The sequence below is a fragment of the Alligator mississippiensis genome, chromosome 3, assembly GCF_030867095.1.
Source record: "Alligator mississippiensis isolate rAllMis1 chromosome 3, rAllMis1, whole genome shotgun sequence".
Lineage (NCBI taxonomy): Eukaryota > Metazoa > Chordata > Crocodylia > Alligatoridae > Alligator > Alligator mississippiensis.
In genome coordinates, this window is record NC_081826.1 from 188,275,391 (window position 1) to 188,292,208 (window position 16,818).

Below are 16,818 nucleotides of genomic sequence, written 5' to 3' on the forward strand. Positions count from 1 at the left end.
CACCTATTTTGTGTAATAATTTTGTGGCTTATTCCTTGTTTTATCACATTAATTGATTGAATGCGTGTCCAAGTCATTAAAGATACGATTAACCAGTTGAACATGGACTGCAGAAGCGTGCCTTCTGTTCCACAAATAACACTTGTTTTTTAGTTCTTCTTATTCATGTATGCCTGTATTTACTGAATCTAATAATCCCTACATAGTATTAGAAGTACTGAATGAGAAAGACCTTGGAAAAAGTTGAATTCCAAACAGACAAAGAAGTTGGAAACTGAGATCAAGGAGAGCAATGCAGCCACATGGAAGGACAAAGGACACCACAAGTGACCTTTCCGCAGAGTTACAGCCTAAGTAAATGCAAAGTTAGTCATGGAAGTTTTAAAACCTCCACCTGCCCTTCTGTAATTGGGCAATGTAGCAAAGAGCTGAAAGGCATTCAGACAAAGGTTTGAGCGGTACTAGCAGAAGTATACAAAAGAAAAACAAAAAAGTCAAATCATCTTGCATATTTCTGCATACTGTAGAAGAGGAAGCCCTGGCTGTTTATAAGACTTTTACCTTTGGAGAACACCAAATATGCAGTTAAATGCAATGCTGTCCTCATTTGAGAAGTACTACATGCCAAAAAAGAATGAGACCCTTGAAAGACACAGATTTATTTGCAGACAAACAAGAGAACAAAGTGCAGATCAATATGTTACTGAACTAAAGAGGCTGAGTAAGAACTGTGCTTTTGGAAACTTGACAGAATCTCTGATTAGAGACAGGATTGTTTGTGGCATTTTAGATACCATATTACAAGAAAGCCTGTAGCATCAGGGAGACTTGTTTCTACAAAACACCATCCAAAGGTTCAGGGCAGTAGAAACTGTGAAGGCCCGAGCAGCAGAACTAATACGCCAAAAAGGGTTGTCTATGAAGTAGACACAAAGGAATGTGGCGAGAAAAAGCAACATAAAGGATATGGGAGAGATAATGAACGGTGAGTTATGCTGTAAGTTTGGAAGGGAATGTGACCCCAAACAAGGTGCTGTATTTGGAAAGCTCTATTTTACCTGTAACAAGAGAAAAATGTTGCCAGGTACTACAGACCCCAGACATGGAAGTTTCAAGTGCACATGGTTGACAGAAAATCAGAAGAATTTTATATAGCTGTAGTAGAATCAGGTAAATTTAACAAGAAGAATAGGACTTTGCTAGTGGATGTGCAAGCCATGATTGTTTCATTTAAATTGGACACTGAAGCTCAGGTTAATATTTTTCCAGAGCATGAATACAGAAAAGTAAAAATTGAAACCAAAATTGAGTCCAACAAGCATTAAAATAACTGACTATTCAGAAAGAAATATACAGGTGAAAGAGAGAGGCATCACTAAAAGCCAGTATAAAAATAGAGTATACAAACTCCCATTCATTGCAGTAGCAAGGGAGGTGACACCAGTTCTGGCTAGGTACAGACATTCAAAAAGTCCAAGGAGGAACTGATCTACATTACATGGTTTTCTGTAAGTGATGTAGTTTAGATTGGTAGCAAACAGAACCCATATTCGCCCTTTGATTGGGCGAGCAAATCTTAGACCGGGTTCCGCCATTCTTAAACCAGTCTACGTGTGCCGAACTTCGGTTCTGTTACGAGTATAAGTTTTGTGTGCCAAACTTCTGTTCTGTTACGGATATAGACCAGCTTCCAATCACTTATACTGGTAAAAGTGTAATGTGTGTACCTGGCCCTTGGGTCTGGTAGCTAGTGAGAAACTAAATCTAGCTTGAACAAGAAAATACAACATTCATGGCTCCTAATAATCCTCTTGGCTGTCACAGCCCAAACCCGGACAATTCTCCTTAGGAAAATAAACACTGTTCCAGAACACAAGAAATAACCATGTCCTTAGGGGAAGAAATGTACCTGGGACCACAAACGCAAATACCATCAGGCAGAAAGAAGAAAGCAGCCTCAGCACTCTGTGGCTAATGAACTTTGTGCTATGTGCAGAAGCACAGCTGCAAAACATACAAGTTACCCAAATCCCAGTAGAAGGACTCATAACTATCAACACTTGAAGGAAATGCTTCCCACCAAAAAAACAAATCAGAAACAGGATCTGATATTTCACTGATCTAAGAAGGAAGTGATCCCTCTTGAAAGACTCATAGAGACTTGCTAAGAAAGCTGCAGAAAGGGGAGAATAGGAAAGTGAGTGGTAAAGACTCACTCCAGAATGAGTGCTAATAGCCTCTCCTCTGTAGATGGGTGGTAACTGGTTTCTGTACTTACTGTTAAGAGGGAAGACAGTGATGGTAGCTGTAATTTGGAGATGCTCCCTTATTTGGAAGGCTATGGAGGTTGGCAGTAGGGAGGACGTCCCCCCAGGTCAGTTACAGAGACTAAAGGACTGCAGAGGCTTGCCTGCTGCTCCACAAACACTTTTTACTTCTTCTCATTCACATATCCCCACATTTATTGAACCCAGTGATCACTGCAATTTCAACTGAAAGATTTTATATGCAAGTTTGAAACTAACATAATTCACTTATTTTAAGTTATTGGGGCATAAACAACCACAAGCTAACTATTTGATAGTTTTACATAGCACTCATCACAACAGCGTCTAACAGTTATAATGATCATTAGCACTTCTACAGTGCATTGCTTTTTCAAAGTACTACACAGATATTAACTAAGCAACACTTACAAAACCATACAGCTTCTCTGTACTTCACAGTGCAGAGCTTTGGATAGACACCTCAGTTAGCTCCAAACAAACTAGCTAGGGAACCAGAAATAGTATAGCTGTGTTAGCTGCCCCATCTCCCTCCAACCACCAACACATTACAGGTATCACACAATTAACTGGTTAATTGTACAATTACCTTGAAACCAGATACACATGCAAAGCTACACACAATAAAAAGCTCCAACCAGCAATAAAATTAGAACTAAAAAATGTGGTACTAACTATATAGCTGGTTACTATCGAGCTTTAATTTGCTGGAAGCTTCATGTCCCATATTACTGACTTGTGTCCATTCACAATGCTACCTAGTGGCCTTCAAACTCTTCACACTGGTGATGACATTGCCTTAAGATGGCAGAAACAATATGCCGAAACTGCATCGCTAAATAAATACATTTCTATATGTAGCAAGGTCTCCCCTGTGGCTGGGAGCCCCATCAGCTGACAGGGCTCCCAGCCACAGGGGTGCACCATCCCTAGCTTGAAACCCCTGAACCCTGGGGGTTGCTGCTGCCATGATTCCCAAGAATCGGGGGTGCAAGAAGCCCCAGAGTCCTATCAGCTGTGGGGACTCTTGGTCCCAGGTGCTTATAGTCCCTGCAGCTGGGAACCCCCTCAACAAAGCAGGCTCCCAACTATAGGTGCCTGATTCTTGCTAAGATCAGGCTCCCCCCCTATACTGGCAATAAGACGCAAATGGATCTAATGCACAATCCCACAATCATGCCTCCTGCCATGCATGTGTGGTATGGCAAGAGGCACGATTGTGTTGATCATGCATTAGATGTAATCACACCTTTACCTGCACATGTAGAGGGGGACTTAGTGCAGCACACTGCTCAGATTTTATTATTCTGCATTGTTCAGGGTAGAGTTATCCATAGTGCCACCATGGATAGTGGTATGGTTGGCAATACTGAGGTACACAAATAAACTAACTTACCTAAAATCATGCAATAAATCAAGAGCAAAACCAAGGCTATCTTAGGATGTTAGCTCCAAATCCTGTCCCCATTTCTCTACTGCCTCACTGTTCCAATTACAAAATTTGCTGCAAGAGTTTAAATGATTTTGGGTAGAATGTTAAGTCCACAAGTCATTTGTAAATACAGAACCTGAGCAACTGTAGATTGGACTGAAAGTTAAGAATTAAATTGAATCTAAAGTAAATTAATCTAGTAGTACTGAAGCTTTTGGCATTTTAAATTAAGATAGTTACACAAATATTTAATCCTGATTCAAAGGCAGCTGTTCAAAACACTGAAGGTTCAGAAATTATTTATAACAGTGTTGTCCAATTTCCAAGGGGCTGGGGGCCATACGGCATGCTGTGCAGATCCCCACTCTCTCCTCACCCCCAACCACTGCACTGCAAACCTATGCCGGCACCCCACTGCAGCACCATGCACCACACAAGCACCCTGTCCCACAACCACACCATGTTCTTACATGGCCCCAAACTCACTCTCCATCCCCTAAACCATTTCATTTTGTTGATTAGAAATTAAATGTTTCATTTCTTTTTTTGCTCAGCATTAATCATCACGTCTGCTTGAGGCACCACAGTGGCTCAGACCCATAAGTAGACTACTGTGCATCTTGGAAGATGGATCCCAACAAGACAATAGATTCTACAACAGAAAATGGTGGACCCAGAACTAAAACTCCCATGAAACCATATAATCAGCAGTTGGCAACCTTTTTAGGCTACAGGACAATGATCCAGTCCAAGTCAAAGGTGGATGGATTGGCAGATGCTAGGACCCAGCCACCGCCGCTACCACCACTCTTCACCATGGAGGCACTGGAAAATAACTACCCCCCACTGTCAAACGCCACTGAAGCCCCACATCCACAGGCTGGATCATATGGTTCTGTGGTCTGAATCCAGCCCGCTAGCCAGGCATTACAGACCCCTGCCATACAGTGGTTCATATAGGTCTGAACCACTGCCATATAAGGGTCAGACACTAATGATGTTTGGGCCTGAAACAGTATGTTTTGATTCAGTTGATATCAGTCCTTTCAAGATGTTTGTGTTTAACCAATCTGTGTTGGATGCAGGTGTTATTAATCTGATTATGTCCAGATGGAGAAATTCACAAATTCCACTGCTAAGGATAGCAAACCTTGTTGGTTCACACTTGCTTTTTTTCCCCCACTTAAAACTGAACTATTATTAGTGGTATTACTACTAATACCACTAATAATCTTAACAAAAACAGGATTGCCAATAAAATGAAAAATGCCCTGTAAGCAATCACTCAGAAGTCTGAAAATGTTAAGGATGTTCCAACAATGCTAATTCAGTCACCTGCCATTTAGTATTACTGCATCACTTGTGAAAACATAAGACTCAATTGATCTAAATTAATACCATTAATCAACAGATAAGTGCCACATGCTCAGGTGAAAGTTGGGTGAGAAACCTTAATCTGAGTTAGATTTCTCAATCATATTGTTTTATTAATGGTAATTTATTTGTAATACAGACACACAAACCAAAATATCAATGCCTACTTCCAACAGATATACTCCATTCTTGCCTCAAATAATCTTTGGTAATTCAGGATCCAAAATAATTTAAAAGGATGTTTAAAAGTAAAAATCAATTTAATTTTGCAAACAAGATTTTTCATCTATGTGGAAAGGAGAATTTAGAGTAACTAGTTAACTTTATGAGCATTCTGCTTTCACTCTTACAGATATTGCCAGTCTTCAAAAATATTATTTTTAGTCAGGACCATCTAACATTTTCCATTTTATTCAAAAGATTTTATGGCTCAGTATTACAGCAATATACAAATTTGACAGTTTGCAATAGGATCTATTCATTGTAGCAAATCATTCTGACAGTAAGTACTATACAGCTGGTAATGTACATTTTTTATACCATACTTATTAAAAATCTTACAAAGATAATAACATAAGCATGCACTCTAAATTGTGTTTTGTACATGATTTTAATGAGAGTACATTTTTAACTGGCATTATAAATTGTAGTACTTTAAACAATTATTGTATCATCTTTAGTTTTACATTGTTTTAACAGGGGGAAAAAGTAAGTGACTGTGCTATTTAAAGCTGATTCAATAATAATGTTAAAATAATTTGGAAATATAATCAAACAAACTTGAGTCTCTCTCTATTTTGTTTTCTTTCTCCTTAAATGTGTGTTCAAATGAACTAGTTAATGCATAAATTTATGAATACCATAATGACTTTTCTTGATTGTCCTTCTAGCAATACTTTTAGAAATGCTGAAAGGTAATCAATACTTCTTCACATTGACAGAAATGCATAATAATGGTGGTATACATCACCGTCATGCATTTCTCTACTCTTACAGAAATACAGCTGCAGTGGTTCTACAATTCCACTATAGGTTAACAAATGACTGTTATTGCAAAATTACAACACAGAAGATAAGCAATGCCTGCAAATGTATTTAATTCTAATTTTAGGATTTTTTTTATTAAACTAGAAAGATAGGCAAGAGAATAGTTGCCCATTCTTTTAAAGCTCTCTCACATTTTTTTCCTCGATTCCACTCTTCAGTTGGCATACCACAGTGAAACCTCTCTATTTTCAGAATTGATGTACCTTTCAAAACTATAATCTTTGGCTTTCAAGCTCACTATTATTTGCCTTCAGGTGCAAATTTTAAAGTGTATACGCTTCTAAACAAAACATTATGGCCTCAGCCAGATTCTGAAAGGCTTGTAGATCAGTCATCATTGCAGTGTAAATTTCTTTTCAAAATAATGTTCCTCACTCAGAGTACACTTGTGCTTATATTCGGTTCACTTGTCAAATACAAATTTGAGGTCATCAAAAGCCCGAGGGCAACTTCAGCTATTCCAAAACTCATTTTCTACCTCTATTTTGTTGGAGAAATAGGATTTCAAATGTAAAAATAAGAGGAAGCTCTACCGATAAAGAAACAAAGGCACATTATATACGTTTCAGTACAGCATTCCAACAACTGCCTATAATGACAAAAGTCAGTTTGTAATACTGAAGCATGTTAAAGCACTGATATTATTAAAGTTAGATCATGCATCTTGCTATTGAATTGATACATCAATCATTCAAGAATTATTTTAAAGATGACATTTTAAACATATGCATTTAGTAAAGGACAAATATTGATTACATTTTAACTGTTATTTTTATGTCAGAAGAAACATTTAAACACAGTGGGCCTGTGTCTCTCAGAGCATACGCTCATGAAAAAGTTACTGTGAGGTAAATGAGGGCTGGGATTACCATGCATTAACTACTTTGCAGTAACTCCCCAGATACATAATCTGACCTCAGGTAAATGAAGCTAATCTGCAGTACTTTACTACTAACCCAAGAGGAGCAATGTGGATTGGCTTCAATTTACTTCAAGTAAGAGCACGTCCAAAGGCTGTTACTGTAAAGTGAGACACTATATACATTCCAGGCCTTCTTTGCCTTATGGTAACTTGTTTATGTGCCTGTAACTTAAAATCACAGCTATCACAGTGTAAAGAGGCCTAGCTGTAAATTGGAATCAAGCCCAAATATCCCTGCCAGCATATATTTGCTGGCTAACTCTCTGGAAACCCGTGGAAGTTGCAGGGCTTTTTGAGAAGTCAAATTTGGCTTCAGATCTCCTGAGATTTCTTTGCTTTATTATACAATGTGGCCATGGACTAGAACTAGAACTGTTCAGGACTGGAACTGAGTAATAATGTTGGTCTGAAATTACAGGGTATATTTATGTACTTTGGGAGAATTGCTGGTTCCATTGAAGTAAGCAGAGTTTTACTATTAGCTTCAATGGAGTCTGGAATTCACAATCTGCTTTCTATCAACCAGAGCTGCATAAAACTAAGCAGCCAAGGAAAACACTTTCACTGATATATTTGGGCTGAAATGGAACCAAAACCAAGACTAAGCTCAGCTAAAACCTCCAAATTCTATCAGCTTTTGACTTGTAATCATTAGATGCCATTAAATTGTGCTTGCCTTGCACCTGACCTAATTCTTTTATAAACTTTTCTTTCACTCCAGCTCACTAACCAGTGCAAGCAGTCACACCCTTCAGAACTCTACAGAAATCAGCCTCTTATGTCCATAACAAATTTCATATTGTCCAAACTTTTCCACCAATGCCCCCCAATCCTCTCCCCATCTTTCAAATCCTAATGCATTCTCCACTGTACTTTATTCATGTAACCCTGAGTTCATCCAGAAGGGTTATACTATTTAATCCCTCTTAAAGTTTCATTTCTGCTTTGTTACCTAGAGTGAATCAAGTTCACTAGCATATAAATAGCATTTCAGCTGCCTTTCCCATTACCATTGCCTACTCATTTGTCCTTAGACTGTGAAATCGCTGGAGCAGAGACCATCCCTTCTAAACCCTTGCAAAGTACCCTTGCAAAGCAGTCATTTCTATAACTAAGTAGTAATATTAAAGTTTTGGATTTTGTAATAAAACCTATGACAAGGCAATGTTTTGACAGTTTTATTATGATCCTCACACAGCTTTAACTGCTACCTGCAACACCTGAGTAGTAACTAGACTGTTTCTTCTCAAGATAGTTTACAAAAATCAAAAGCTGTCACTTGAAAGGGTCCTTTAGTCATTAAAACACTTGTCTTTATGTACACTGGGCAAGGCTGTCCCTGTTTCCATTGCTACATGAAAGAAGGTGAGGGTATTCACATCCTTACATGCTTACAAAGACAGCACAACTTCAGCTTCTGTTCACCTGACTTCAAGGACTTCGCAAGTCTAGGCCCTCTGGATACTTTGGAGTGAGTGACACAAGGAAGAGAGAATGTGAAACCACAGTTGGGGCTGTCTATGGAGGGGAATACAAATTACATAGGCTTTGGGAACAGAATAGCTACTGCACTATTGCATGATAAGGAACCCTGGCAGGCCTTTTATTTTCCTGGGTTACCGTATTTCCAATATCAAAAAAGAGGACACCTATGGCGGGTGAAAGAAGGGGTGAAGAGGGAGGAAGGGTATATGATTGGGGGGGGAAAGGGGGGTGGCAGTGAAAAACCCATGCCCTGCCTATGCCCCTCACTAAGCCCCTGCCCCCTCCAGTACCCCTCACTCCTGATCTGCAGCCCCTGTCCCCTCCAGCCCTGCCAGTGCCCCTCACTCCTGACCTACATCCCCCCAAAGCCCTGCCAGTGCCCCTCACTCCTGACCCACAGCCTCTGCCCCTCCAGCTCCCGCGCACACTGAACAAACTCTGTGCCTCTTATCTGGGAGTTTGCCAGGGCCCGTGCAGAGAGCACAGGACTCCCAAAAGCCAATCACCTCGCCTGCTGCTCCCAGGCCCAAGCAGTCCCAAGCTGCTAGTTCCCAGGAAAACAGAGGAAGACCAAAAACACGGACATTTGCTCCCACTTTAAAAACCCACCCGGACACAAGGACAGGGAGCCAGGTTTTCCCTGTTCGGGAAAACCTGGATGTCTGATAACCTTAGCTTGATGCAGGTCTTCACCATTTATAGCATAGAATATCTAGAGTATCTAGAACATAAGGCACAATCCTAGCCATTATAGGTGTGGACATATGTCAGGCTTGGAATATTCAAAATACACTTTAAACCCCAAGGGTGTAGGTGCACAGGCCATTTTAGACTAGTTCAAACTTCCTGGAATGTTTCAAAAGCACACCAGGAAAGTCAAGTATTAGTTTGAGTTAGACCTCCTTGAACTGATCCAATGTTATTTGTGGACACAGACCATTCCATGACTGCTGTCTAGTCAGTCCTCTAAGCATCCCAAACTGTACCACTTCTCAACCCTATACATATATGCAGGGCAATGAGGCTACTCTGGGATGCATCCAAGACTCTACTGCCTGAAGACCTATTGCCTAAAGCAGGGGTTGGCAACCCCCGGCACGCGTGCCGAGCGTGGCACATAAGGCAATTTTGCTTGGCATGCCATGGCCAGCCCCAGCTCTAGGTAGCTGCTGGAGCCCAGGCTGCTCCCAGCAGGGCTTGCAGCATCCCAGCTGCCTGCTGGGAGCAGCCTGGGCTCTGTGGCTGGCAGCAGCTACCCAGAGCCGGGGCTGGCTGCAGCCGGGAGGCTCCAAACAACTGTGCTGGGCTCCAGAGCCCAGGCATCAGTTCCATACCGGCGCGTGCACCCATGCATCAGAGTGGGCAATGGGGGAGGGGCCTGAGTTAGTGTAAGCCCAGTCTCTCCCCCACTCCTAGCACAGAGCTGGTGACTGGGCTCTGGAGCCCAATGCAGCTGTTTGTAGCCAGCCTGGGCTCTGGGCAGCTGCAGCAAGCAGTGGGCAGGCTGCAAACAGCTGCACCAGGCTCCACAGCTCCAGCATCAGCTCCATGCTGGCGGCGACTGTGTGTGCACCTTGGGGCAGACAGCAGGGCAGCACAACCCACCCCAATGTGCAAGCGCAGTTGCCACCAGCACGGAGCTGATGCCAGAGCTGTGGAGCCCGGCACAGCTGTTTGTAGCCTGCCCACTGCAGGCTCCAACTCCATACCCTAATCCAGGTCTTCCACCCTCTCTAGAGGAATCCTGGAGAAACCTATGGGCACTGACCCCTGGAAGGCAGAATAGTTTGCGTACTCTACCACTGCGTGGTGGCATTTTGGCAGCAGTGCCATCCCTAAACATTGAACATAGATTCATAACATCTATGAACCTAAAAGATGAAGGTTCTAATTAGAACTCTTAGCCACATGCGTGTGCACCCTTCTCTCCAGGGACAATCATGAACCAGTTCCCAATCAATGACATTGTTGAAACAGTTCAACTGTTTGTCTGCACCCCATGTTTGTGTCTACACACCCTATGTTCCAAGATAAGACCTTCAGAAACTATTTTGCTCATGTTTGCAAACATAAGAAAAAACACTACAAACTCCACTCTTCCACAAAATTTTGATTTAAAACTTCTTCCTAGTTTACCACTGTTTTAGGAAGGGTATTTTAAACCCTATGAACAGCTGCAAAACCTAAAACTTATGGGGAAAATAAAACCTCTCCCCCAATAGCAGCAGCAGCGATAACAAAACAGAAGGGACTGAATTCTATTCTATTTTCATTCTATTCAAAACCAGTGGTAACTTTACTGAAGTCAATGAGTTGCAACAACATAAAATTGGTAAGACTGTGGAATCAGGCCCACAATATAACACTGAATGTGCAAACTATTATTCCTAGCCCCTATCATTCAAACATGTTTACTGTTGGTGAACACAGCATCATCCTATTATTCAACAGCATATAATGTATTTTATTATTGTGGTTTGATTGACAACATTATTTTATAATGAAAATTTTAGCATGGCATGTAAATTTTAAGCAACATAGAAATTATATGGAATAAACAACATATTAAATGTGAGGCAAAGTAATATAAAGACATTTTGACATTATATAAAATCTAAAACCAACTAAATAAATTGGCTAGATGAACCCATTAATGTGCAAATAGAAAGCAGTTGTGCAAAATAATACTGTAAACATAATACAAATACTATTTGCTTGGGAAGGAATGAGTGTATACTGTACTGGTATATATTACATGATATGAAGACTGATATAAAAAACATTGATTCTGACCCACAATGCCTTGTGAGCTAAAAGCTATCTAACAGCGATCCATATATATACTAGCTGAATAATAAAGAGAGTCAACCACTTTTGCACAGATGTTGTTTAATTTGTTAAATGGCAAACACTGACTTCTTATATTCTTTGATATTGGTGGATAGTGCATAGAGGGGATGTCAACTCACACTACAGATCTTTGGAAATAAGAGGTGGAAATCTACTCTCAGCTGGTTCTGTTTGTTTTTACCTAGTTTCTATCATTATTTTCCATGATTCCTTTCTTAAAATTGAAACTAACCAGAATTGTCTCATGTACTCAAAGGTCTGAGAAGGTTTGCATTACAGCATTACATAAAAGGTACGTCTTTGGGGGGGGGGGGGGGGGTTGCAGGGAGGTGGAATATTGTTTGTTTTTACTTCAAGTGAACCCTCCAGAATAGAAGGAAATACTTTTCTTTGCATTTCTTAACTTTCATTTTCTGGTATGATGCCTACCCCAACCATTTAAAAAAAAATAGCATGCCAAATTTGCTAAATAGCTCTATCAGACCTGAATCTCTTTATGACAATTCATAACCTCAGTCTTTTATCTTCAGGATCCAACTGCCTTGCTCAGACTGAGAAATCTTTTCACTTGAAACAACTCAGTAATTTTTCATAGTACACTATTACATCTCTACTGACATGCTATTTCATAGTTTTATAGTTGTTAGGGGGCCCAGCAAGTTTTATAGTTGTTAGGGGGCCCAGCAAGATGGGCGTTGAGACGCTTTTTAAAGATTGCCTATGGCACCATGTGACTACTCATACAAGGAGGGTCTCTTTGCAAGGTTCTTCTTCCATTATCTTTATTTATTTTGTCTAATGAAAAACTATCATGACACAATCTCCTGGACATTATTTGCACAATTCACCCTTTGATAAAAATCTGAATGTTGTAAGTAGAAGCCAGGAGATATAAGGAATGAGCTGGCAGTTAAATGTTTCCTCTACCTGGATTTAAAGAGACAACATGATAAAATAACTTGATCATGGCAACGTCCAATCTTTTTTAAAACGCTGTACCCCTGGCACTGAGCAGAAACCTCTGAAAATAATTTTTTACCAAAGCAATACAAGGCAAAAATTATAGTTTTGTCAGCTAATATGGAAAATTCCTATGAATATGAGTATGCTAAAAAGTAAATAAAACAGTTGAGTTTTGTAATAACATTCTTCATTTTTAAAGCATCAGCAGGCTGCTGAAGTTAAGAGAACTTTGCCTATTTCTTCTGCTGCTTGCTGATCTCTCAAGTAGCAGCAGTGTATTGGCTACAGATATTAAATCATTATAAAACCTTTTAGGAAGGTTGAACTGCATGATGAACCTGCATTAGATTTACTAATGAGATGTATGAACAATTGTCACTCATTGTAAATTGAATGAGATTAACCCAGGCTGGGAAAAGCAAGGTTTAATTTTCTCAACTGAGATTACAATAAAGTAAACTGTCTGCAATAGTACATTTATGGCACTATGATGTGTCATGGTTCCACCTTCATTGTATTCCTCTGAATTTCTTTATTACTGTATTATTACAGTTCCAAGATGATGTTTTTTCCTCTCATTTAACATGGTGGGGGAAAGCCTCACATCTTAGAATAAAGTATAAGGTGGCCCCAGGCTAGATTGGCACTGGCAGGATCCATCCCCATAGAAAAGGTAAATAGGCAGAGGTAAGAAGAGGGGGAGGAGGGAGAGGAAGGGGCAGGAAGATGACAGAGGCTTAAGAGGGTGGGATCCAGGCTGTGGGGGAGCAGAGGGGGCAGGCAGGGAGAAGCAGGCACAAGGAACAGTAAGTGAGGAAGCGGAGGCCAAGCTGCTTTCCTCATATTGCCTGTCCCTCGCTGTTCCCCCCCATCACCTAATAGCCATTGTCTGACATGGGCCCCCAACCACTGTTTTTCCCGCTGCAGTGGGGATGAATTTTAAGGTGGCCCTCCAATTAGATTCTATACATGGAAAATTTGTAAATTTATAAATTCTCCATGTATAGGATCTAATTACTAGGGGGTTGTCTGAAATTCAGGGTCGTCTTGGGTTTGGGTAAATATGGTATAACATCCGTAATGCAGCCCCTTTGCTTTAAAAAAAATTTTAAAAAGCCCCAAGGAAGGCAGCATGATGCATCTAAAAATTCAGCAATTCATAGTGGGGGAGCACCAGCAATATACACATAGCCTAATGGAAACCGGTGGCTTCGTACTATGAAAACATTTAAGAGAGTTTTTACAATTTGAGAGAAATGTACTCAACCATACATAAATGGAAGGAGAAAAACAAAAGAAACAAAAGAAAAAGCTTCCAGTGATAGAAAGGTGTTTAAGACTATCAGTGATCTGCAGATAACTGATACCCAGTGGATGGCCTACATCCACATATCGTGTAACTTCACAAAAGTCCATGCAATTTGCCTCTTAAAACAATAACTACATTAATACATTAATAATTCATTAACTTAAAATTCATTCAAGCCGTCTTCTAGAAGACTCTTACTATTCTGTTATTGTTCAAGTCACAGGAGGCAAATTCACATTTCAATTCCACAATACCTTGAAAATAGCTACTGGATTAACAATTACCAACTAGGTTACTGTCATAATATAAGTAACTATTTAGAGGCATCAAAATTGAAAATCATCTTATTTATAGTTAGTACTTCCAAAACTGGTATTTTCAGACCAAGAATTTGAGGCCAACTCCAACGGTTATAAAATATAAAGCATAGCAGATAAATTAAAAGAAGAATAGTTCACAAAGCTAGAGCAATTAAAGATTATCTTCAGGTTAAGTAGAGCAGCAACCTTTCCTCCAATTACTTATGGAATGGACAAAGAGAAGAAATAGGGTTATTTTCCAAATATTTTTAAAATATTGGGCAGGGGATCATTTTCCTTTTGTCAGAGGAAGACGATGTCACATTGAAGTACAGTCTGGCAAATTAAGTAATTAGGTGTAACTCAGCAGGGAATATTCTCTTTGACATAAGCTTTTACATGTTTCTCACTAATCCAGGGCAAATGTATAATGACAGGGTTATATGTGGGCTATATGTGGGTTCTAGTATTTGTAGTTGAAGCATTTGTGTTTGTGTCTTGCCTTTTTCAATGCCTTGGGGAGCCATTTATTAGTCCAATATAATGTGATTTGATCTGTGCATATTTTTCAATTCCCAGATGGTAAAAATATAATGCAACCACCAGGTCTTTTATCATTTTAACTCCATAAAAGGTTCCCTTTAAGCCAAAAATACCTCACGAAAAAAATCGTACAAGTTCTGAGATATGCTGGTTTACTTGGGTTACAGCTGGATCCTCAATGAGCAGCCCCAGTAGTTCTAGCTTAGTGATTGAAACTACTCATTGTTTCACCCTCTTTTATCCTAGAGCAAAAGTTATTTACCCAAGACCATAAGCCAAAACAATGATGAAGAATGAAAATATCTAACCCACTATTACGTATGAGAAATTCCAGTTTAACTGACATTGATTATTTATTCTTTCCCTGAAATAAAAAGTGTGCAATAGTTAATATTAACTATATATAGAATTTTATACACATTTCAAAACAGCGCAATATCTATAAATGTAATTAACTGAGCCTTACTACTCACCAATTTTAATCTCTGCAAAGGTATTCTACTAGTGTCTATAGGTGTCCGTTCTGTGACATTTCGAAATCTGACTTCAGGAATTGCAATTGCACACATCACATGCGCCCACCTGTGAAAAGTGGTAGGTCAGTGTCATCAAAAAATATTTACAAAGATGATATAGTTAAAAAGATTCTATGCCTCAAATGAAACTAAAGTATCAACTACCCAATCTTTCTTCCATCAACTTCCTTTTTAAATCCAAGATCAAGAAATAGTGCTTATATTTACAATTTATTTTTATGCAGCATTAGAAAATTATCTGAAAATTCAATAAAGAGAGAAGAAAAGATCTGCACAATATACTAAATGAAGTGTCCTACAAAATTGATGGCAATATTGTGTGCAATTCCTGCCATTCAAATAAAACTTACATACATATTGCAAGAAGAAATGTTCTTGAATAAGAATTATCAGTCTAGATTGGGAAATATTTGAAAGAAATGTTCTGTTTCAATCTTACAGAGAAATCCTTATGTTAACACTGCCTGTTGTAAATACCCCTTCAGGTTAAATTTTGAAAAGTGCCATTTATACTTTATTTATAAACTGCAAAGATTTTTTATAGTGGTGCCAACAATATTTGCACATATGGTCGTTATCTTCCACATGTAAGCAATGCATGGTCTAACCTGCAGCTTTCTGGACTAATGCTAATTAGATCATAGCAGGTACTTTTAAACTAGCCACATATTTGCTTTCATGCACTCAGCTGCCAAAATGTAGCAACCAGTTACACTAACAGTAAGTTGTGCTGCCAGAAAAAGGAGCATAGAGTCAGAGCAGAATGAAACAGCCTTATTACCCTATCAGAATTTGACATAATAGTGCAAGAGATGCTCAGTTCTCCTAGCAGTGTTCATACTGCCACCTGTGAACTGGATTCATTGCGAGTGATGAAGGCAATTGAGGACACCTAGGATCAATGCTGCATATAACTAAGAAATCAACCTAGACCTACTTAACAGCAACTTCAGAGGTCTTCTGGTAAAATACCATATGCTACATCTGTTTATATTAGCACTTGTATGATTTACTGCCACAAACTTGAAGTACTGGATTGCAAAATAGATATTCTCCCCATGTATCCCTTTATTAGGCTAAAATGAAAGTTGAGAGTACAGCTTTGTTGAGGAGAACTAAGGGGTCAACTGAAGCTTAGCAAATGTTTCAGTGAGACTCCTAAGTTATCCAAGGGGGACAGGAAAAATGATGGTAATGAACCTAAGACTTGAAGGAGGGTGAACAATTTGACTCTAACTCTTAATATTTGCTCTATGCATCCTTTGTTGCTATCCCACCAGGCCCATTAAAGCAGCTCCAATTTTTGAATATTTCCTGAGATGTGCAGAAAATGAGGGTCTCAGTAGGTCCACAGGAGGCAGGAATGAGGGCTAGCACATTTTTCAGGAGGAGCAGCACAACAGAATCTATTCTTTGCTGCAGTACGGTGCAATACCATTTCAGCCATTCAAATTTGAGAAAACTATTTAGAAAAGGCTACAGTAATATACAGGAACAATGTGTGCTGGTGCAGTGTGGTATAAAAGTTTTATTGGCAAGAGTGAGATATGGGAACAGTACTCAAAAATGACAGCCATTCATGAGTTATGCAGGTCATTGCAAATGAGTGCCTATAAAGACTTTATGCCACATCAGACTCTTATGGAGAATATTTTCTTTATGTTACAATTTACAGAAATATTGTTTTAGATGCACTTAATCTTTCTTTTAATTCATACAGTCTTTTTACAAACACATGACAGTAAAGCCAGATAACCTTCACACCAACTGTCT

The 16,818-nt window shown here is 39.4% G+C and overlaps 1 protein-coding gene across 2 annotated transcripts in view; it reads right to left on the minus strand.

Moving 5' to 3' along the window:
• Positions 1-16,818, minus strand: part of KDM4C (lysine demethylase 4C) — a 490,147-nt gene that overhangs the window by 118,209 nt on the left and 355,120 nt on the right. For both annotated transcript variants that reach the window (XM_006272325.4, XM_019478152.2), the window contains exon 18: positions 14,983-15,091. In XM_006272325.4, coding sequence (XP_006272387.1) covers positions 14,983-15,091 — 109 coding nt within the window. The remainder of the gene's footprint in view (positions 1-14,982; positions 15,092-16,818) is intronic.